We start from the raw sequence: 25,291 nt of genomic DNA on the forward strand, positions 1-25,291 counted from the left end.
TCTCTGATTTTAATTTTCATTATCATGGACTTTTAGTTTGCTTTGTATCATATCCTACTGTCTTTGTTCTAGTTTCCCGCTCTCTTTAGTTACTATGGCAATTCATCTGATCATCACACCTGTTAAGACTTTTAGTTTGTTTTCAGTGTGTACTTAAGTTCCTTGCTTCCTCAGTTCAGTGTTGGTTGTTGTTTGTGTATTATGCACACTGTTACTTTGTCCTGGATTATCCTGTGTTTATTCTTTTATTAAAACCTTCGTGTTGAACATCTCTGTATCATTTTCATCTTTGGAACCTCTTTGGAAGGTTCCAAAGGAACCTCTAGATTTGTTCCTTTGGAACCTCTAGATCTGTGACCAAAGGTTCCTAATGTTGTTTTGGAGTTTCCAACAAGAGGTTTACATGTATCTTAGGTCAAAAAACACTTACATTTTCTCATAATATACATTACACATCACCACTTTTCTCACAGTGACTGAAACAGCTCGATAAGAGAGCGTCCTCTGCTCTGATTGGTCAGATGGCCCAGTCTGTTGTGATTGGTCTACTACTTACAGCGCGTGTCGGAAAGGAAACAGCCATTACCATATCTGAATTTCAGCTCCGAATCTTCCTCAACACCTGTGATACGAACAGTAACGTTGGCATCGGTTTTACCATTTCAATTCCAATGCTTGTCCTCATCCTTTGGAAATGCATGCAAAGTAGATTCACAGCACTGAAAACAGCGACTTCTCGACATGTCAACAACACAAACCAAGGCCTCAGCTACAGTGTTTGAGGGAGGGTCAAATTATATGTTGTTCGCAGGCAGCCAGTGAAGACCATAGCTGAGCAAATGCTATGCATTTTTCCCAAACCTAGCTATATTACACACTGCATGAAAGGTAAAATTCGGAGAAGCAAAATACACTTTAAAGTGTCTTAGTTACAGTGTAATTATACTTTTAAGTTCTCAGTAGTATCAATTAACAACATGTACTTACTATAGGGTAAAGGTTTGGTTTAGGTTAGTTGCATGTAATTATGCATAATTTACTGTTATTACGGTATTATTATAGCAAGTACATGTGTAACAAAGACACTTTGTTAATAATGAATACCAAGTGCTACCAATTTTTTTGGCCAATTTACATATCATAATTTACTTAAGAGTATACTTAACAATGTTGCTAAATTATTAATATTTTTAAAGATCAGTTTCATTGTCAGTGAGCATTAAATTGCCACTAAATGTAATATACATGTAAAAATAGGAGAAATGAGCAGCACAATTAAATATACAGTATCGACCAATACGGATTGATTTCAAGAGCTACTGCAACTACTTGCTAGTTGAAATTGAGCTTTAGAATATGTTGCTGTCAATGCATCTGAATTTAACAAGGCCAGATTTAGCATGTGGGTATTTGAGCACCATACAGGGTTGAATAAATATTTTCAAATAGCATTAGATACGGCATAATGGCCAAAGTCATTGCCTGCTGAGGCACAATGCCTGCTGAGTCCACCAAACCAACATTGCACAGTGACCAGAGGTTTCGCAGACGGGGTGTCCAGAGGAACAGCGACACTTTATTACATTGAATAAGCCTATGGTACTTCATCATGCTAAGTTACAGAACATTGACTTATACAAAACACACCGAGAGACTACAGTATAGAACTTAGTTACAACCCAACTACTTTTTTTCAAGTGCTAAGTGAGTTAAAACACTATAAATGCATGTCGTATGTGAGCTGTACTGATTAATAGCCTGTCTTTCTGGATCAGGGGCTTTGCCGTGTCTTTGTTTAACAGAGCTCGTTGTGATTATCACAGGATAAACCCTCCAGCGAGGCCATAAATCAGCCCTGCCGAGGCTCCTCGCGCACACAGCCATCTGTCAGTCAAAAGGCCAGATGAGGGCAACTTGAAAAATTTCTAGTCTCTTCCGAGGTGTGCCAAGTACAGCATCTCTGCTGTGTTTCCATGCCTTTCTGTTGAGGTAATTAACCCCAACCCGCTGCTTATTAGAGGAGACTCACAGGGAGCGGAGGATGAGAGGAAATGAGAAATCACAGCTTCTTGAAAGAGCAAACGCAGTCCTTGGAGACAGTGTCATCCGTTTGACTCTTCGCAGATCACTCTGCCTTCAAACCAAATATTCCATAACATATATTCCTTCTGACTACATCACAGTTAGGTAACATTCATAAATAGGTCATACAGCTCAACATTTCTCACCTATGCCACTAAAATATAATAAACAATAGAGAAAGATCAGTTTGCAGTCATTTGTACCTTTCAACACACTTTTACATTAACCTAAATAATAATACTGACTGCACATCATTACCATAACATCATAACTTCACAAATGAGTTCCAATGCGACCTGCAGCTTTTCTGCTGGCGCTCATGTCCGTTACATTTCTGTTGTAACAAGGCTTTTTTAATGAGCAAAATGTAAAAATAATAGTGTGTTCCCTCAGGTTCTTTAAAAGTTACACATTTTAAAAGTTCTATTTTAAAAACGTGTTTCTGATAACCAAACAAACTAACCTAGCCGACAAACATATTCATAGTATAAGAGAGCTTCGAATTAATAACTATTTTTATCAATTGCTTACTATTTACTGCTTTGATGTGGGTGTTTTTATAGTGGTAATACCATAACTAACTTCTAGAATAGCTAGACAAATTCTGTCCATTGTGTTCATACAGTGTGCGCACTTGAAATCAGAATGGATGAACCGGAAAAATGAAACAATGAATAAAGAATAAACAATGGTGAGAATTCCTCATCTAGCCAACAAACTGTCTGAACAAGTGGACTAAAGTTCAATAGCCAAGTACAAATATGCAAGGAATTTTTCTGTGACACTTTACAATAAGGTCTCATTTGTTTACATTAGTTAATGAATTAACTACCATGAACTAACAATGAGCTAATACATTTCTTACAATATTTATTAATTAGTGTTTATGTAAGTTAATAAAAATACGTCCGTTCATTGTTTGTTCATGTTAGTTCACAGTGCATTAACTAATGTTAACAAATACAACTTTCGAATTTAATTACGTATTAGTAAACATTGAAATTAACATTAACTAAGATTAATAAATGCTGTAGAAGTATTGTTTTTTTCTTGAAAATCCAGTTTTCACAATAGGTCACATTATCGAATTTCATGTTGACTTCAACATTACAGTTGAAAAGTGAATACTTTTTTGCTCTATTTCAAAGAGTGTTTGTCATGATCAATCGCAGGATCTAGAAAAAATTCTAATCCTATTCCACATCAGCACTTTCTATTCCTGCTTCTTCTTCTTCTGCAGAACTGCATCCTTCAGCTCGCATGAAATGCTGTTTTCTTGATTTGTTAAAATGTGGCGCAGTACTTTGCATAAAAGCTAAATGCAAATGGTATGAGAGCAGATAAACAGAATGTAATGAGCTGAGAATATGTTCGCTTCACTTCGCTCCTCTACACAATGTAACTACACAATTGAAAGAGGGACTAAGTGATTCTGTTGTTCTTTCTCTTTGGCTTTCAGCAGAAAATCCACTACAGCGCTAAAGAGCCGCTGTGCAGAAGTGTGCTGCATTTTCATCAACTTGAGGATGACAGGGAGATCAGGCAGGCCATCCTCCAGGCTGTTTGTACCAGGTGGTGGAGCCACAGCTGGCATGTACCTCTTCCGCATAAATCATTCATTCTGGAAAACACTTGTATGTTACAGAGAGAGAAGCGATGTAAAGTCTGAGACCATGAAGTTTAGAGCAACCTTTGTCGGCACTGTATTGTAAATACAGATTTGGCGCTTAAAAGTGGACTAAAGTCATTCTGCCCTTTGGAAGATGAATGCAAATAAAGCAATATTCTGGTAAAGTTAAGCTCAATCAACAGCATTTGTAGCATAATGTTAATTACCACTCATCCCTAATTTTCTCTGAGGCAATGAGGCACTTACAATGGAAGTCAATGGTGCCAAATGTTAAGCAGAAATGTGAAGCGTTAAAATGTTTCTTACATTAAAGGGGTCATGTTTTTATTTTTATTTTAATATGTTCCTTGAGGTTCACAGGCATGGCCGTCGGAACCATTGTATATGGGTGGGACAAGACCCACCCACTTTTTAAGACCAATGATATTATACCCACTCACTTTTACCGTCTCTAATTCAGTGCATTTGTCTGTTCGCTTTTCATAGCGCCGTCAGTCAAATCCATTCCACTTGAGGAATTCCCTAATAAATTAAACTCCATTTCCGCTGAATCGCTACATTATATTTCTCAACGAGCCGCAACTGAGGAAAGTAACCGCCCGTTGTACCCTTCCAGTCAAATATTGCGTTGCAAACATCAATAACAGCTTTAAGTTGTCATTGCTGGCAAATGACTATGGTATTAGCGGGATAATACATGGATAGCTGTGCATTTAATGCACGACGTGGAGGCAAAGAACCGCCCAACGTGAAGTGGAGTTTAGTTTACTTGTTTAGTTAAAAGGCACCAGAATACATGAAATGGTATTTACTCCAGTAACATTTTTCTGGGGGAGGGCCCACCCACTTTTTTTTTTTTTTTTTTGACGTGAGGCTCCGGTGGGAAGAACCCCGGAAGTAAAGATAAACAGCAATGCCTTGGACTACCAACCTGAAGCTGCTGCCGCGATTTACACTATTGGATGTTAATATCCAATATAGGATATGTATATAGTTCATTCCTGCTTCTTTTTTTACTTTCTGAATTATATATAAAAAAAATATTTTATTTATAAATAAATTTCACTGTATATAGTCTAAAGTATGAAAGAAATGCATGTACATTTTTAGAATTGACACAACATCATTAAACACAACAATACGCCATCGCATTCACGACTCTCCTGTGATTTAAGGCGACACTTCCAGTTTTCTTCCCACCGGAGCCTCGCTTTCGATTTCAAAATAACGGCTGCGTGAAATCAGCGTATACAATTGGCTTCATCTGCAATCAAAAGTTTCTGATGTGATGATGCAACGCTCACAGTCAGGCAAATGTCATTCGTTAAGCAACTGAACGCCAGTGGTGCGATGATGTAAAACTATTCGTCAATATCTTGCTCTGGACCAAGTCATAAACAAATGTTTTGCCTGTGTGATGTCCACAATATCAAAATGAGCCATTTTTGGAGCTTGATTGAAACTTGCAGGATGTTTTAATGGTACAAAGGCTTCTTATATGTCTAAAGCTCAAGACTAATTTGATTTATCTTGTCATGATCCCTTTAATTCTTTTGTGAAAACGTGTGCATTGTTTGAGCTGTAAAGTTGTTCTCACCATTTTTACAGTCTTTTTAGGGGTTTAGGCGTTGCGTTGTCACAACAAAGAAGTTGTAATAGTGGATATGGCTTTACATAGAAAACATCAGTAAGTTATTTAAGTAGTTCTGTTAAAGTAGCTCAAATAGTAACTACTGTTTAAGTAGCTCAAGCATGGTGCTAGCAACGGCAAGGTCATATAAAGGTTTGATTCCCAGGAAAAGCTGATCAATCATGTAAACACATGTTTACTTATAGGGGAAAACTATTGAAACCGGGCATGAAAAAGAAGTTGCGAAGTTGTGATAGTCTTTTCTTCCCTATTGTCATTTATATCTGAGTGAAACAGCTTTTCAAACAAAAAATAAATGCAGGGCAGGAATTGATTTTGTCCATGGGGAATGTAGTGCTGAAGGGATGATGTCAAAACACAGAAGAATAATTCGCCAGTGGTTCACTCGAGATATTCCTATGCTTTTATAATGGGGTTATTCATTTTATGAGTGAAATAAGATCTGTGGTAAGTATAACTTGACGATACTTTTACACTTTTTACTGTTTACACCGGATATTAAGGAGCGTTTTGGTTGATCGGATTACAAGTTGACGAGGGAGACACATTCCCGTTTACACCTGGTGTTTTAATCCACCTCTTTTGTCCAGTTTCAACCACTTCTGTCCTGATTTATTCGAGGGGAGGGTCTATGGGTGGGTAAATGTGGGAGCTTTTTCAGATCTTTCGATCTAATGGACAAAATAAGCTCACACAATTTGCATGTGTATGCGACCAGAGACGACAGAAAAGCAAATGGAGAGACGGAGAGAAGACGGTCTTTTGTGGCATTCGACCACATGAGCGTTTACACTACGAAAGCAATCCAGTCGAATGTGGGGGGTTTTTCCACTACCTCTGGAAGTAGACAAAAGTGGACAAGCTCAAAACGTTTTAGACCCTGTTTACACCTAGTATTAAAGGTGTGGTTGATTATGATTTCACTTTTCTAACTTTAGTTAGTGTGTAATGTTGCTGTTTGAGCATAAACAACATCTGCAAAGTTACAATGCTCAAAGTTCAAAGCAAAGGGAGATATTTGCTTGTAAAGAAATCGCTTTTTAAGGACTACAACAAACGGGTGGTAGGAACTACACGACATTCCTCCCGGGTTAGTGACATCACCAACCCTAAAATTAACATAAACCCCGCCCCCGGAACACGATTTATAGATTATCAAGACAGAATATGCTAATCAATGACCCACCAACCCTAAAATTAACATAAACCCCGCCCCCGGAACACGATTTATAGATTATCAAGACAGAATATGCTAATCAGTGACTCGAAGATAACTACACACAAGCTACATAAATTCATCAACTAACCATTCAGAAACGTCCTGTTGCTTCTACATGTTGTCACTTTTTCTTGAGTCTATCCATCATTGTCTGACTCCGGTTTGAACATAAAAGGCTAAAAGTTTTTGAAATTTTCAGTGCATGTCTGTGTGAGTGCAAGCTGTTGAAGCTCCGCCCTCTGTGCCGGGAGCAGCAGCTCATTTGCATTTAAAGGAACAGACACAAAACGGTGTGTTTTTGCTCACCCTCAAAAATTGACAATTTTAACATGCTATATAAAAATATCTGTGGGGTGTTTTGAGCTAAAACTTCACATACACACTCTGGGGACATCAAAGACTTATTTTACATCTTGTGAAAAGGGCATTATACCACCCCTTTTAAAAGCATTTTGGTCGATGGGATCACAAGTGTACGAGGCTAAATACAGGTGTAAACGGGGTCTAAAATGTTTTCAGCTTGTCTTTTATTGCATGTTAACCCATTCACTTCCATTATAAAAAATCATTACTAAACTGAAAACGTCAACAATCCATGCAATGCAACAAAAGATCAAGTGTTGAAACCAAAAAATGCTCACTAATGCTCTTCTCCAAGCCCATTCCTGAAGCCCACAGCCGTTGCCAAACAGCTCAACGTGTCTGCGGCTGTAGCTCGGGAATGTTTGCTCTAGTTCTCATCTGTAGCTGCCTCTCAGCTCAGCGAGGTTTGTTTGCACCCTTGGCTCAGTTTGAGCGCTACACTGCTTGTCAGCAACCCATATCAACAGTTAGTAAGGACGACAATCATCTGTCTAACAATGAAGTGTGTATTTTATAACAAAGCACAAAAGGATGCCATTAATAAAATTATATTGCAGACTTTCTTCAACAACACAAGATTTCTATTCATAAGATATTCAGTCAAGCAGACAAATCATGCACAGCATGTTGTAGACTAATAAACCAGAAACAGAACAGCAAATTGCTTGTGTTCTCTCAGATCTGCAACAAATTAGTACTTTCCGAAGTAGCGGAAAACGAATCCGGAATAAAGCTTGCACAACAGTGAGAAACTACAAATGCTTTATTGTTTATTTGGCAGATGCTTTACGGGGAAGGTGGGTTAGGCTGTATTGCAAGAAGAAGAATCCACCATTTGCTTTTGCACGAATATGATAAAGATCAAGCAATATATTCACAAACCACCAAATTTTGACCTCAAACATGTAATTGAAGAATCCTACACTCTTAAAAATAAAGGTTCCAAAAGGAGGCCAAAGAACCTTTTGGTGAAAAGTTCTTAAAAAAAAAATAGTTTTCTTAGTGTGAAGAATATTTAAATAATCCGAAGAACCTTTTTCCACTATAAAGAACGTATAAAGTGCAATGGATAGGTTCCGTTGAGCTTAAAGGTTCTTCATTGAACCCTAAATGCCAATTAAGAACGCTTATTTATAAGAGCGTATCAAATAAACAAATGCATTAATGATAAAAAAAAAGAAAAAAAAGAAATTGTGTGTGCTGAGAAGTGCTGAAAAATCTAAACTATCTGTACAGACAGAAGCAATCAGTCACTTTTCATAATTAATGTTCAGCCAGTGCCAAGTTCATTAAACAAGAGTCTCTGAAGAGAGAAGGAGAGGAGTTTGCAATCATCAGTGGTCTTTGTGAAGCAGCCAGATCACGAGTGGAGGTCACACCTGCATAAAAGTGCCATTAAAGAGGAGGCAAGGTGCAATCAACCTGATCTGAACAGGACAGGACAAATGTTCAATTGATATTCAGGTCATGATGATGAAATTCCATAGATTCTTCTGTTTATCAGGAAGAAACTCTCCACAATGGACTGCTATTTCAGAGCAACCCTCTCTCCAGGTCATGTCTGTCCACAGTACAGACAAATATTTACTATGGTAACCACAGTGTCTAACAAAATACTTATATTACTATAGTTACAGTTACAAAAACAAAAACAAAACATGTATGTTTACAAACTTGTCATATATATTTGTCATTGTAAAGAATACATTTTTCAAAGACCAAATGCTGCTCAAAAACAGAACAAAAGGTCCCTGATAGCTTCATGCACACGGTTTTAGTACAATAAATGCAATACATTTCGCAGGTAACTGTGGTTACCATGATACGTCTTTGTAAGGGTGAAAATTCAGTTGAATTTTCAATGAAAGGTTTATATATATATATATATATAGTTAACATAAGTTACATAATATAATTTTTGCTGAATTGTTGGTCCTATGTAGCTATTCCATTTTCTCATAGGAAAATAATTCATAAAAGGGATATAAGATATGATATAGTGCTTAAAAACGTGAAAATTATTTTAAATCTATGAGCATTTTGGCCAGTCTCACCTCAGAAGTCTTTGATTATTTATAACAGTTCTATAGCTTGGTTGAAAACAAATAAACAATCAGATTTTCTCAGTTTTTACACAAACTGAAGTGTTGACTGCATTAATCGAGCTCAACTATATTACCCCTAGCTATTGTTAACAAATTAAAACTGTTCTTTAATGTATTATTTATTTATTTGGTCCAAAACTAGTTAGTGCTGTGAGACAGATTAATCTAGGTTGCATATGCAAATTTGTATTTTATTTATTTTATTTTAATTTTTATCTAAACACCCCTTCCAATCACCATTTGCTTAATAAAAAAAAAAAACGTTTAAGATCCTCTATTAGTGGAAAGTGGCATTTAACTTATTTTTGCCACGTATTTTTGCTGAATTTGTGGTTGTCAGCTGACTGTATTTCTCATTGTTAACATTTTTAGACGTCACATTTGAGTGCACAATTATAAACCACACATTCGTCTTACCTTGTATATGCTGATTAACTACATTCTCCAGTCGATCCAGTCGCTCTATAATCCGCAGAGTTTCTCCTTTCCTGTCGCCTTCCAACTTTTTGGCTGGGACAGGCATCGGCACTTTGATGTACACATTAGCGATGTAATTAGTCACCCATCCGACGTACAAAAGACACACTATGTTGGTCATGCCACTTAGTATCACACATGTAGACACCAAAGTTTTGGTTCTCCTGGTGCAAGCCATTCCGACATCCCTCCATATAGAGTCCGAGATACAGCGGACAAGTGCGCCTGTCCTCAACTCTGTGTGCGCTCCGATGGAGAATCACGCGCTAGTTCGGTCCTCGCGACTGACGCAAACACTACAGCACGTGCTGCATTCTGCCACAGATTCCAACGACTTGAAATGTGCAACTATCGTCTTGTTCCAACACGAAACAAGACGATCCTCCATCTGCAGCGGTATAGAAAGGAGAGTGAAGGTGCGCCAGTGTGTGTGTGATTTGATCCTGAGCCTGTTGACCAATGAGATGAGCTGTAATCTATGGGACCAATTGCACAATGATCCAGTAACAGTAAGGAGGTGCTTTATGAAGACAGAAACTCCCAAATGTTTCAGAAAAATGCTATGAAACATTTGATAATGTATATATATATATATATATATATATGGTTCCACAATGTGTAACATTTAAATTAATCATTTCACACAAATCTTTTTGTGTAGCTACAGTACATACATGTTTTTACTTTTTACATTTTAAAAAGTAATGTATTTTTTTTAAAATGCCTGCATGTAATTATAGCTGTAATTAATTTCTGTAATTAAATCAAAGGAATAGTGGTAACACTTTATTTTGCAGTGTCCTTGTTACAAATATTACATGAACTCACCATAGCAATAACAGTAAATCATGCATAATTACATGCAACTAACCCAGACCCTAATCCTACCCTAACCCTAAGTACATGTAGTTAATCAATATTACTCAGTACTTAAATATATAATTGCACTGTAACAATGACACCTTAAAATAAAGTGTACCCGGAATAGTTCACTCAAAAATGAAAATTATGTGTTACACTTTATTTTAAGGTGTCTTTGTTACATTGTAATTATACATTCAAGTGCTGCTGAGTAATTATAATGAACTTAATGTACCTACAATAGGGTTAGGATTAGGGTTTGGTTTGGTTTAGGGTTAGTTGCATGTAATTATGCATCATTTTATAGTTTTTACTATAGTATGTAACATGTAACAAGGACACTGTAAAATTAAAAAGGGTTAAAAATCCCAGAGTTTTCCCTGTCTTGTGTTCGTCGTCGTCAATGGTAATTGTGTGGTATGCTTCTGTGTTATGTTCAGTGCATATTCTTGGTAGTTTATTCTGCTTCTTTCGCTTCTTTGGAATCTTCTGCTTCTTACTTCTTCTTCTTTCTTCTCCAGCAGGTGGCGACAAGTGTATGATGAGTAAGTCACTGAATCATTCACTCCTCATTGGTTCATTAAAATAAATGTAAAAAAATCAGGAACGAAACAACACTGGGGATGGCATAATAATTTGATTTGCACAATAGATGACAAACTTTGATCAAATTGCAAGTGTCCATGTTTTAGGTTGTAACAACAGCAGTCTTTATGCTTGATTTATTTACACAGTTTAAGAACAAGCTGTTTATTTCTTGTAGACTTTATTGTAGCTGATAAATATAGGAATAGTATATCAACACTTGAGACACATATCACAAAAAATACTGAATTCAGATCCTGAAACAAAACGCAAGTGTTACTTAGATAAAAACATTGTACAACAGAGGGAACATAATCATATTACAAACAGGATTTTGGCACTTAGGAAGTGTTGGGTTGAAGGAAATCATTATTTGTACAAAAAGCCAAGCTAAAATTCATAGTGCACTTGTAAGCAACAATATATGTAATTGTCTGTATAGAAGCCAGTAACATTAGCCCTATCTTCAGATTGTGCCCATATTTATGGATACAATTTGCCAAATTATTTAGATTTTAGAATTACATTTTCCATGCTTCCATTCTTGTTTTGTTGGAATAATTTAATAATAATAAAATGTAAGTATGTAAAATAATAATGTACATGTGTGTGTATGTGTATGTGGCCAAAGCTATCAGCAGACGCAAAAAGAAAAAAGAAAAAAAGAGCAGGATGAATAAAGGAATAAAGATCCCTCATAAGCCTGTATTTTATGTCCACCCCATGGGTACAGTCTCAGGAAACTCACAAAGAAGCAATATGGATTTTATCTCATTATATAAATCCCATAGATACATATGAGCAAATAATGTTTGATTCTACTGGGACATGAATAGTGGTGCTCGTGCCACGAATAGCTTCAGATGAATGATACCATCAAAAATCATAGACAATGCAACATTTACAATATCACTTTAAGCAACAACAACAAAATAGCAACAACAAGGAATGTATGGAGAATTGATTTACATAAGCCATAAGTTTCATGTTGCATATATACACTGCAAATCCACTTTTGTGGTGCTACCCAAGCTTCACAGCACTATGTGAATGTTGCCTTTACAATTAATGTTATAATCACCAGTCAACAGAGTGTTTCACAGAGGACCTGCTTCGTTTCAGGATCTCTTCTCTATAAATCAATCAGTAAAACGTGATTCCTCGTTTAAAAAAAATAAATAAAAAAAGTAGATAGATACTGAAAGTATATTGGAAGAGCTATACAAATTATTTGACTTTTTGGTTTAAAACTGCCAAAAGCTAAAAAAATTAGGAAGATCATGATCATGTTTGATCATACTCACTTAAAATTCACAGCAGGACATGTCTTAAAAATCCAATAGTCTACTTAAAGGTATCTTGGTGAATACAATTATAGCTTCTTTATTATATTTGACAATTTTAAAAAATAAATAAATTACAGGTTGTCCCAAAGTTAGCCATTGGTGATTGAGAGTTAGCTTACATAAAGATGCTATTTATTTTTTTTCCTTCTTCTTTCTTTATGTTTTAATCTTTGGATGACTACAAAATGGCAGCATATGGTCAAACCTAAGTAGTGAAGATATTTATATTTCACCCTGATGTTCATTGTTCACTTAAATGTAATATTGTGATAAAATAAATCTTAGATGAGTTTCTGTAACGAGTATGTGAGTGAGTATGGAGTATAGAGTATGGAGTGGGTGCTGGTGCACAACAGCTTATCTTTCACCATCAGCCCCTCAGAGGGTGACGTCGTCACCAGTCCCACTCCAGGACCCCCAGAGACCAGCCATCCACCACCTGCGAGCGATCAACGGAGATGAAAATCACATTATGAAATGTGATTTAATGTATGTATAAGTATTGTTGATTGTTTTAATGTATTTTATCTGACATCACACCTGCCCAGGGACTACAGTTGAAAATTAGCCAAGTTGGCTAAACTGGCACGTTTACATAAATGTTTATTAATGTGCACTGTCCCTGTAACTTTAAACTGTATAAATAAAAATGTTGCGCGTGCCCACCGCAGACCGTGGGGACCGGCCTGCCGCGATGGACGAGCCTGAACCGAGGAAGAGGTTGGAAGGAGTCATTGCACCGGACCCCATTTCACAGCATGTGCCTGTGTCAGCTTGGAGGATAGCCCTGCCCACACTCCCACTGCTGTGAGTGAGTTGAGCCTGGCCTGTGGATATCTGAGGATATGTGGAGGAACATGGAGACCTTTTTGAGGAGGATTGGTTTGGAGAGGTGAAACCCTATGCCCCCAAATCTCCAGCGCCTCCTGTATCTCCAATATGCCTGCCCAACCTCCCTCTCCCACCTCCTCATACAGCCAGTTCCTCAGCCCCACCTTCACTGATGTCCATCAGCCCTTCTGCATCTCCAACATGCAGCAGGGATCTGCTAAGTGTTTTCAGGCTACCAGCTCCAACTAGCCTAGAGGATCACTTGGCTCTGACACCCAGCCTCTGGGCCCATCGCCCCACCTCGGCCTGTCGACAACTTCGGTCCAAATTGGCTCCTCGGCCATATGGCAACACCGGGCTCCCTTGTTCCTTTGGCTCCACCTTGGTCGGACATCGTCCGGCCTGTGCCTTCCGCTCCGCCTTGTTCTCGGCCCCACTGCCTCCGCCTCTGTCCTCTAGTCATCCGGCTCCATCTTGGACGCTCGTAACCACGGCTCCACCTCTGTCACCAGGGCTCCATCATCTGTGGCATCATCTCTGTCGGTCGTCCCCAGTGTGTCATCTACCATTAAGTCCCATTAAGTCCCATTGTCACCATGGCTCCTCCCGCCTTCAACTCCACCCTGGGGCATTGTCCTGGCTGGCCTTTTGACCACCTTGGTTCTGTCCTGTGACCTAGTTTTCCTCAGTCTGTTTAATCAGTTATCCCATTCACCTGTGCCTTGTCAATCACCTCATTAATAATCTTGTTTGCTCGGTGTACTTAAGCCTTCAGTTCTCCCTCTGTTTGTTCATCTTTGTCAATGGTAACACGTGTGTGTGAAGTATGGACAAGTTATTTATTTATTAGTAATAGTCATTACTATAATATAGTAGCTAAATGGTAATGACAGCGAATTACATTTTCTAAAAAAAAAGTGAGTGGTGCTTGCACAAGGTGCCACAACAATACTTTTTTCAGTGTGGTTACTAGGGTGTTCAGGTAGTTGCTATGCTGTTAAATGTAAGAATATGCACTTATTAAATGAAGTATTTATATCTGTGTGGCGCTTATAATTTCGTTTTTGTGACCCAATATTTTCAGGTTGATTTAAACATATAAATAGCATTTCTAACCTAAATAAAAAACACTTTAGATGTTACAACATACACATTTTAGGTTACCTGACTAAACATATTGTGTGGGTGATCGGATGGGTGTCCGGTAAAAGTCCACCCCCAAGTCTATGTGATATTCTTGTCTCTAGATCTGGCTCAGGTTTCTCCTTCAATGTAGGCCTACAGGATTTACCTGTTTAATCATCTGCCAGTTGAAAATTACCTGATCACTTATAAAAGTGATCAACAATTTGCACGTTATCCGTAGAACAAACTGTGCAGGACAAGTAACATATTGGGCAATAGCAATTGTGATGCTTAGCATTCACCACTAATGATTACGAAAAGTACTTAGAGCTTTTACTGTATGGAAACATTGTTCTCTCCGGCTTTATAAAAATTATTTGTTTTATTTTGCCTATCACGTTGACTGTGGCAGAAATGTTGCAGTCTGATTCAGAATGACACTGATCTCCCCCTTCTTTGTGTTGAAGCTGATATGTGACACTGCAGCAGTATAAATGTGTGTTGGCGTTTTCCCCACCGCAGGGGAACAAGCATCAGGCCTTGTCTACAGCCTTGAAGTGGGTGGCGCAAAAGATTAATGCCAGTAAATGTGCTGTGATGTACAGAATACTCCTGAAATATAAGTACCAAGCCCTAAAGGGGGTCAGAGACTCACCAGTGCTTCATTTTTTTAATCTTTTGCTCTGCCACCAGTGCCCTCCACTTACATGCTTGGTAACTCAACATGTCAGTTCTGTGTTGGAGGGGTGAGGTGTCTTAGTCACAACATCTAGCTACTGGAGTGCCTCAGGGCTCATTGCTTAGACCGCTTCTCTTCTCCATCCACATGTTATCACTAGGATCTGTCATTCAGAAACATGGTCTTTCCTATCACTGCTGTGCCAATGACACAAAACACTACCTCTCATTCCAGCCAGACGATCAGACAGCAGCTGCTCGCATCTCAGCCTGCCTGACAGACATTTCTTGCTAAATGAAGGACCAGCACTATCAACTCAACCTTGCAAAGACAGAACTGCTTGTGGTCTCAGCCAACCCAACACTTCCTAACCCATTCAGCTAGGTTCATCAACAGTAACTCCATCCAGGACAGCCAGGAACCTTGGAGTCGTGATCGATGATCAGTTAAACTTCACAGACCACATTGCTAGAACTGCCCGGTCCTGCAGATTTGCCTTACACAACATTAGGAAGATCAGGCCCTTCCTAGCTGAGCATGCTACACAACTCCTTGTCCAAGCACTTGTTCTATCCAGACTGGACTATTGTAATGCTCTTTTGGCAGGCCTGTATACTGTATACTTCAGCATGTATACTGTCAAACCTCTGCAACTGATCCAGAATGCTGCAGCAAGAGTTGTCTTTTACAAACCGAAGAGAACGCACGTCACACCTCTCTTCATGAACTTGCACTGTCAAAAACTGCCAATTGCCGCTCGCAAAAAATTCAAGGCACTGATGTTTGCCTACAGAACAACAATTGGCTCTGCACCACTAAAACTAAACTCACTACTGCAGACTTATGTGACCTCCAGAAGGTTGCATTCAGCAAGTGAACGGTGTCTTGTGGTGCCATCCTAAAGAGGCACACAATCACTTTCACAGACTTTTACCTGGACTGTTCCCTGCTGATGTCCTGCCTAAACCAACCCAAGCTGCTTAGTCTTTTCATTTTCAAGAAATGGCTAAAGATGCATATTTTCATCAACTCTTGAACCATTAATACTAACACTTTCTATTCTATTTCTGTTATATTGTTTTTTTTATTTAAAAAATTGCTATGTTTACTGTGCTAGACTACCTGAGACTTGTCACAGTACTTACATATTGTTGCCATACTGTTGGTTTGATTGCTTCTATTGTTCTCATTTGTCGCTTTGGATAAAAGCGTCTGCTAAATTATTAAATGTAATGTAATGTAATGTAATGTATTTACAGTTAGGAATATACATCGGCCACTTAGTTATTAGACAAAAACATTCATATGAGGCTGAGTTTGTCAAATAGTTTTATCAGACATGTTGTGAGTTTAGCATACTGTTACTGAATGTCATGCCCTTGGCTGATTTCTGTTGTATTATTCATTCCCTTAAAAAATATGATTTTAAATCCTATTCAAATAGCCAAATAAGATTAAACTCATGTCTGTCACATCAAGCTGCTACTGTAGATGATGTGAAGTGAAGTTTCGTCATTTACTCACCCTCATGTATTTCCAAATTTGTATGTTTTTCTTTCGTCTGCACAACATAAAAGAAGATATTGGAAGACTCTTTTGGCTGTTTTGTTCATTCTATAAGAGTCAATGGAGATGTCAGGTAGCAAAAATGGCATAAATAATAAATAATCCATACAACTCAGTTTTCTTCTTAGCAACCCAATCACTTTGAATGATGGACAATTGTGTAGTGGAATTGAAATTCTCAAAAGAAAGTGGAATTGAAATTCTCAAAAGAAATAAAAACATCAACCAACTCATGTATAGTCGTGCCCAAATCAAATATGGCATGACACACAAGAACCAAGAATGAAATTGCGTACTGTCTTGTAGGTTTGGTTTGAATCTTACTTTGAGACTATTAAAAAAGGATGGTTAAGTATGGATAAGTATTCTATATAGTAATAATATGGATAGTAAGAAATTCGGACATACTGCATCCGCCATGTTGTTACTGTCATGTAACCATCATCAGTTGTGTCGCTTTACTGCCATTCACAACTCCTCTCCTGTGGCTTTCATGGGACAGAATGTCCAACGAATGCATTGTGTCCCAAATGATGTACTGTATGTGTCAAGCTCTGGCTTTTCGTGCACAATTTCCCCGCTTGAAATGATCTGCTATCCAAACAATGTCTCCAATTGCAACGTTCCTATGCATGGTATGCCACTTGGTCCTTAAGAATAAATTAGGGCCCGCAAGCTGGCTCCAGTGTCTCCAGAATGTATCCACCACTGACTGCATTGCTTGGAGGCATTTGAATGGGTAACTGGAAAAGTCGAATGTTTTGACTTCACCACTTTGAGATGCTCACCCCAGCAGTAGTGCATTCAGAGTTACATAATGGATGCAGTCTTCCTGGGTTTGCGCTCTGGCATCAATAGGCTGTTCGTTAGCGAGAGTAGCTGCCATTTGAAGGGCTGTTTGGAATTCACTGTAAGTCAGAGTAGACTCGCCTCCACAGCTTTGGAGCACCCTCTTGACAATGCGCACTGCAGCCTCCGCAGCTCCATTCCTGTGTGGAGAATCGGCTGGATGGATTTTCCACATCTACTCTGTCCCATTTTGTGCGTCCATTTCCTCTAGAGCAGCCTTGTCGATGCCCTCTAGGAATTTGTACAGCTCCTGAAAACCGGTCTTGCTCCAATAAAATTGGTGCTGGGATCTGAATAGATCTTCTTAGGATAGCCCCTAACTGCAGTGAATCTTTGAAAGGCCATTAAGAAACTTTCTGTAGATTGGGTGTTAGCCAGTTCTGTGTGGATTGCTCTGCTCGACATACAGCAAAAGACAATCCCCCAGACCTTCATCAAAGCTCTTTTCTTAACGTCAACTTTCACAAAGTAGGGTCCAAAGAGATATACTGCTGTAAACTCGAAGGGTGCTGCAGGCTGCGATCTCTCTGGTGGTAAATCACCCATCACTTGCTGGCATTTCTTTGCTTTGGTCTTCCTACACTTAACGCAGCTTGCGACAACCTTTTGGGCTATTCTTCTACCCCTGATGACCCAAGCCTTCCTCCTCATCCTAAGTAAAGTTTCCGCCAATCCTCAGTGGCTTTCTCTGTGAAATTCTCGGGCTAGCAGTGTGGACACCCATGCATTATAGGGAAGGATCAGAATGCTATCTTGATCGTCTTTAAAGACCTGCACTCTCCCACCACAAACCAATAGCCCAGCGTCTGGATCATTATAGACTACCAGTCTGTCTCTGGTGGTGTTTGGAAAGGTCATACCTTCTTGCACAGAAAGGAAAATGTCTCGCTGGGCATCTACTCTTTCTCTCACCGAGATGGTTCCTGCTGAAGAGACTGCCTCCCACTTTGGGTTGTTTAGGGTCCGATTCCTGCCAAGGAACTTTTTTACTGCTCTCCAAACCCACGCTACTGTTTTAACTAGTCTGGTTAGATCACTGAATTGCTTCATATTAATTAAGTTTTGGACAGCTGATCCTTCAGGTGGTCTCTTGGGTTCAATTTGGACTTGGATGACATCCTCATTTTGTCTTGATACTTCAGCTGGTTCATGCTGTTTTGCTAGCTGGTTCATGCTGTTTTGTCAGTGCAGCTGCGAACTCCTTCTTTTGAAGGCCTAGATCCTAGATCTAGAACGCCTAGATCCTTAGCTGACTTGATTGGCCATTCATCTACTGGTAAGCTCAGGAACTTTGGCCCATTTTGCCACTCTGAAGATCTTTTCATCAAGATCTTGAGGATTAGCCCCCTGGAATCCACCACCTTTCTTGCGGCTTGGTAATTCCTTGGATCTCTCCAATTCTATTAGCGAAAAATGTCTCATAACCATAGCTTTCTAGCTGTATAGCACCAACAACTGTTTGGCTATCAACCAAGTGAAACCACTTCCCAACTCAAATTCGGCTATGCTGCTCAAAGTACTTCCGCAGCCGTGAGGCAAACACTGCTCCGCACATCTCCGCTTTGACAGCGTATCCTTTGTGGTCTAACAGAGTTAGTTTGGCTTTGGACTCCACAAGCTTGGTAATTGAGCCGTTATCAGAGTTCCATCTGAGGTACATTACCGCACCATAAGCATTCTCGCTTCCATCTGAAAAGGTTATCGCCCAGGGTTCATCACTGAAATTTTTGGGGGTTATAGCTCTAGTGAATTGAATCTGGCCAAGCTAGACGTATTCCTCAAAGAGCTTAACTGCATCTTCTCTGAGACCATCCGAGAGGGCGGGGTCCCAAGTTTCACTGACTGGAACTCTTCCATCCTTGGCTTCTTGGAAAGCTCTGTGGACTAGAATTGCTCCTTTATGTTTGGCTGGAGTCACTAGACCAGGGGTCTCCAACACGTAGCTCGTGGCCTGATTGGAGGTAGCTCGCCAAGGGGCCGTTCACATATCGTGTCTTTTGCGCTCAAGTTCGTTCAAATGTAGGTGCCCGGCAAGCGCACTCATAATTGAAGCGACGCGCTCATTTTTTCCAGGAGCAGCGAGATGAAAAAAATCTCAACTTTTCAGAATGCCACAAACGCACCGCGGTCATATGACAAGAACCAACCAATCAGCTTCACCCTCTCCGTAACAACATTGAAAGCTCAGTCAACATGAAGGATGGGGGTGCACCCAAACACTACAGGTGTTTTTCTCTTCTCCGTAAATAAATCTTGAAGCAGAGCTACAGCAAGCGTTTCTTGGTGGTGGAAATAGCTACTAAAACTTCTTTGTCGTGGTGGAGAGCGCAGTGCATGGTTGCATAGTAACGACAGACGCCACGGGCAAATCGGACCGAATCTTACTACTAATAATAAAAGATAAGCTAATCATGTGCATTGTAAATGTCAGTAATTCATCTTTTTTGACTCATTCTTTTTATAAAAAATGATTTAAAGGCTGAAATATGTGAGGTTTATCTTTTTATAAAACCTTTTTTGTCAAAACTTGATTTGAACTTGTACATGTTCGTAGATAACATGTTGCAAGAAGACACTCTTTTAAAATCTGGCTATCATTTTTAATGTTATTATTTTAATGTTTATGTAAACAAAAATTGCATATTGATGCTAATTTTATTTGTTATTTGCTGGTTTTCAACATAAAACTTGGTGAATTGATGTCATTGTGTAGTGTTAGTACTTTTGAACAGGATTCTGTGATAACCGTGATCATTTTTGTCGCTATAACCATGAAATGAAATGTTCATGCCAATTCATCTCTAGTTATGATCAACTAAAATCAACTATAATTGTGTTTTTACAGTATAATATGCAAAGTACAATTTTCTATATAAAAAAAAATCTCTGATTCTTTTCTTTTCTCTGACATTTAAGGGTGACATATTTAGGCCTACAAAAACTTTTATTTCTAAAACAGTTTTGATAGTTGTTAAAATGAGAGTTATGAGACATTATTTAAGAGATTTAAGTAATTGTATTTCATAGCTCTCGGCCACTTTCCTTTTTAAAAAGTAGCTCTCAAATGAAAAAAGGTTGGAGACCCCTGCACTAGACCTACAGGATCACACACACCCTCTTGCAAGAGATTCTGATCAAGTCTCATTTTCTTCTTTCTCTTTGAGAAATTGATTGATGTCATCCCACGGAGCTTGTCTTCTTTCACATCATAGCCCAGACCAAGTGCTTTGTTGTCATCATGCTGCATTTGGTTTGGTAAAACCATGAACCTTTTTTTGGTTCCCAGGGGCTCATTCTCTGACTTACCGCTCCCATTTTGACCTGAGAAGACCTATGGCTTGAGAAGAAATCTTCCTCCTGTTAAGATCCGCTCCACATTTGCCACAATGGACCTCAGTTGGTGAAGGTCATTGTGGGACGTGAGAATGTCGTCAACATAGCTGTCTTGATGGAGCACTCTGCGCTCTTCCTCAAGGTGAGCAAAGGATGGCAAATTGGCAGTTTCACACATTGCCAGCTGTGCGATGCAGCCTGCTGGTTTGTCGCCAATGTTGACTCTTGTGACCTCTTATTCCTAGGGAGCGCGACGGACCTTTCCTTTCGTGCCACTAAATCCGCTGCCCAGGCTATCGGGAGGTGCATGGCCTCGCTCACCGTGACGGAGAGGCACCTTTGGTTAACGCTCACAGACATGAGGGAAGCTGAGCGAGCCGTTTTTCTCAACGCCCCGCTCTCTCCTTCCGGCCTCTTCGGCCCAGCTGTGAGCGGGATTGTCGACCGTTTTTCTGAGGTACAGAAAACCACACAGGCCATGAAGCTGTTCCTGCCTCGACGCTCGAGCTCCGCCGCAGGCCGCTCTCAGAAACAGCCTCCTGCACGAATCTCTACCCAGCAGCCCTCCCAGCCTCCGCCTTCGCATCGACGCCAAGGCGCTCGCCAGAGATCGCGCTCGTCAAGCCGTCACAGGCCGCCTCCCCCGCGGGGACCTCGGCCTAAGATCGCGCTGAAACCTGAGCCTGCGAAGTCCTCCTAGCAGCCGCAAGGAGGAGAAGATGGTCCCGCCGTGGCCAGTCCACCATCAAAGCTTCTCGCTCTGTCAGTTCCCTTAAAAGAGGCGACTGCAGATATGTATCTTGCAGCCAACGAGCGCGCTGTACAGCCCGCTCGCCTGCACCCAAACGCCATTTTTACGGCGACCCAGAGATATCTCATAAAGAGTGTAATTTCTGGTTATCCGGCTCATGCCGATGGTGTTTTGAGTGTAGAAAGTTGACCGGGACATTACATGCAGAATGGCCAGCCGCCGCTCTCAGCGCGCCGCTGTATTCAAGCATCGAGAGCGCGCTCACCACGCCGATACCTCAGACTCAGGTTCACGAGCCCACGCAGTGTGGAGACCGGAAACGAGAGGCCATTCAACCCCTAGCTATGCATGCAAAAGCATGGGAAGCGATTCCAGGAGTGTCAGAATGGGTGCTGAATACAGTAAAGCAGGGCTATTCGCTGCAATTCGCCCGCCGCCCCCCGCGCTATTGCGCACGGACCGAGACGAGAGTGAATCAAGAAGTAGCACACCTACTTTGCGCAGAAATAGCAAAGCTGCTATGCAAAAGGGCCATAGAACCAGTACCGCCTTCCCAGAGCGAGTCAGGCTTCTACAGCCGGTACTTCCTCATGCCAAAGAAGGATGGAGCTCTCAGACCTATCTTAGATCTGAGATATTTGAACAAAGCTCTCATGAGGCGACCGTTCAAAATGCTTACGACCAGACAAATCCTCGCGCAAATTCGCCCGAGGGACTGGTTTATCTCTTTCGATCTGAAAGACGCATACTTTCAGATTCAGATAATACCCCGTCACAGGCCATTCTTGAGATTCGCCTTCGACGGTCAGGTATATCAATACACAGTCCTTCCGTTCGGCCTGTGTTTAGCACCCCGTACATTCACGAAGTGCATGGACGCGGCTCTCGCTCCCCTCAGAAGTCAGGGCATGCGAATATTGAACTATTTGGATGATTGGTTGATTCTAGCACAGTCAGAGATGGAATTAATATCTCACAGAACATTGCTTCTCAGCCATCTGGAGAACTTGGGTCTCACGGTCAAATGGACCAAGAGCTCATTACTGCCCAGTCAAATAGCCTCTTTTCTGGGGATAGAACTGGACTCTGTGTCTATGACGGCGCGCTTGTCGACACAGCGTGCGCACCGTGTCCGACTCCTGGCCGCTTCATTCCGGACGGGCAGCCTTGTTCCCCTGAAAACTTTTCAGAGAATGTTGGGCTGCATGGCCTCAGCTGCAGCAGTGCTTCAGCTGGGCTTGCTGCGTATGCGGCCGCTACAACGCTGGCTGAACGCACGGGTACCACACCGAGCTTGGGCTTCCGGCGGCCTGTGTATCAGGGTGACTCAGAGCTGCGTTTCAGCTCTGAAGCCTTGGATAGCGGCCGAATGGTACCAGTCGGGAGTGACAATGGGTGCTATCTCGTACCGGAAGGTTATCTCGACAGACGTCTCCAAGCTAGGTTAGGGCGCCCTCTTCGAGGGCAGACCAGCCTTTGGCCAATGGTCAGACCGGGAAAAATGCCTTCACATAAACTGTCTGGAGATGTTAGCGGTCGAGAATGCCCTGAAGCATTTCCTCCCATACCTGCGGGGTCACCACGTACTGGTTCGCACAGACAATATATCTGTGGTGGCCTACGTGAACCTCCAGGGCGGTGTCAGATCCAGAAATCTCAATGCTCTGGCGGAACGCCTTCTCGCTTGGGCCCAGCACTCCCTGCTCTCGCTGAGAGCCGCGCATGTGCCTGGTCACCTGAACGACGGTCCAGGTAGACTGTCCAGGGACAACGTACCCCCAGGGGAATGGTCCCTGCATTCTTAAACAGTCCAGCTGCTGTGGCGCCGTTTCGGCAAAGCGAATGTCGACCTATTTGCGTCAAAAGACAACGCTCATTGCCCAATGTTCTTCTCGAAGAACGAGGATGCGCTGGCCCAGACATGGCCCAGCTGCCCTCTGTACGCTTTTCCCCCGATCTCGCTGTTACCACAGGTAATCAGGAGAATCAGGGAGACTGGCCACGCGGTGCTCCTAATAGCCCCGCGATGGGAAAACCAAGTGTGGTTCCCGGAGCTGATGCGGCTGACGGACTTAGCCCCATGGCCGATTCCGGTGAGAAGGGATCTCCTCTCTCAAGCCGGCGGCTCGATTTGGCATCCTCATCCAGAGCGCTGGTCTCTGCATGCATGGATAATCAACGGTTACCCATTGGTCTGCCAAAAGGGGTCGTGAATAGGGATGGGCATGATTAATCGACGATCGATAATTGATCGTTAAGAATTTCGTCGATCACGTTTATTTGTTATCGATTAAACTAATGCAGGTTGCGTTGCGTAGTGTGAGTCTTGAAGCAATGGAATTAATTTTAGCGCGGAGGTACCTGCGCATCCCGGCAACGTCAGTCCCCTCAGAGCGGGTGTTTTCTGCGGCTGGACTGGCTGTCATCAGGTTGCGGTCGCGTCTGATCCCAGATCATGTCAACATGCTTATCTTTCTCAACAGAAATCAGTAGACTGGTGCAGAAGTTCTATGGGAACTTCATGCGTTTTCTCAGATCGGATAGCTATCTGATTTATCAAAACGATTCCATTTACACCTGGTCACATAAATGTGTTTTTGCAAAACGGATATAAATCCGATCTTGAATTCCCGCGCTATATGCATATTTAAATTGTTGCACGTCATCGAAAGCAACTGATATGAGCTGCATTTTATTGATCATCAGCGAAAATTTCTAAATCAAAGACCGCAACAAGATATTGCGGCAACAGCCCTGGTAAGATAATTTCGGTTCTTTACTTTTAATGAAGATGATTGTGTGTTGATGAATGACTTTCACTTTGATTTGCGATAGTTTGCACGTTGGCTTGATGAATAGATGCTCATCTGTGGTGATGCGTGTTGAAGTAGCGTCGTCATATCTGGACATAACATGACATATAGCACGCTCTCACACGTTTATTTCTTATCATTTTTGGGATAAGTCAAATTTACATATGTGGTTTCAACAACCAGATGCATTTACTCTTGTCCAGTTTCGTCTGGAATGCGTCTCAGATATAAAGTATAAAGTGGTTTGAGCGATCGGATTTAAATCCGTCTCGAATGCGTTTCGGAGGGCATTTAGATTTGGTCTTTTCACGACCGGGTAGCAATCCGATCACAGAAAACGGATGAAGTGGCCATGGGTCTCTGTTTAAGAACGCCGGCTCGCAGCTGCAGGTTCCGCTGGTTTAGAGCACCGCAGGAATCTTCAAGTCTACCGAAGTTGATCTTCTTGTAGCCTAATAAAGATCTCATCGAGGACAAACAAACTGTATTTTTGTATTTTCATTGCATTTTTAATTTATAAAAAGTTAAAGAAATAATGAATTTCAATATAAAAATATTAATGATTAATCGATAGTCGATCGTTAATTCTCCCGACGATCGACTAAGAAAATGTAATCGAATGCCCATCCCTAGTCGTGAACACGATCACGCAGTCTAGAGCTCCTTCTATGAGAAGGCTCTATGCGTCTAAATGGTCTGTGTTTGCTGGCTGGTGAACAAAAACCTAGACCCACAGACCTGTGGAGTCTCGGGGGTACTTTGTTTCCTTCAAGAGCTGTTGGATATGGGTAGAACCCCTTCCATGCTCAAAGTGTACGTTGCGGCCATTGCAGCGTTTGCAGAGTCAACGCGCGGCCAGTCAATAGGAAGGAACTAGCTTGTCATCTGCTTCCTCAGAGGAGCCAGGAGGTTGAATCCCCGGCGGCCCCCGTCGGTTCCTATTTGGGATCTTTCTATTGTCCTGGAGGCCTTGAAAGCACATCCCTTCAAACCCTTGCAGACTGTGGATCTGAAATACCTTTCGC

General features: G+C 41.1%; 1 protein-coding gene and 1 long non-coding RNA gene across 2 annotated transcripts in view; one reads left to right on the forward strand and one right to left on the reverse strand.

The window, feature by feature from the left end:
• Positions 1 to 9,970, reverse strand: part of galnt18b (UDP-N-acetyl-alpha-D-galactosamine:polypeptide N-acetylgalactosaminyltransferase 18b) — a 124,455-nt gene extending 114,485 nt beyond the window's left edge. Inside the window, exon 1 of the mRNA XM_082162053.1 lies at positions 9,468 to 9,970. Within this exon, the coding sequence (XP_082018179.1) occupies positions 9,468 to 9,705 (238 nt within the window). The 5' untranslated portion in view covers positions 9,706 to 9,970. The remainder of the gene's footprint in view (positions 1 to 9,467) is intronic.
• LOC309493028 overlaps positions 1 to 15,558 on the forward strand; it is a 78,522-nt gene extending 62,964 nt beyond the window's left edge. Inside the window, exon 3 of the long non-coding RNA XR_014203772.1 lies at positions 15,027 to 15,558. This is a non-coding gene — a long non-coding RNA (uncharacterized lncRNA). The remainder of the gene's footprint in view (positions 1 to 15,026) is intronic.
• The last annotated feature ends 9,733 nt before the right edge of the window (positions 15,559 to 25,291 follow it).

This window comes from Leuciscus leuciscus (assembly GCF_965113295.1).
Source record: "Leuciscus leuciscus genome assembly, chromosome: 2".
Classification (NCBI taxonomy): Eukaryota; Metazoa; Chordata; class Actinopteri; order Cypriniformes; family Leuciscidae; genus Leuciscus; species Leuciscus leuciscus.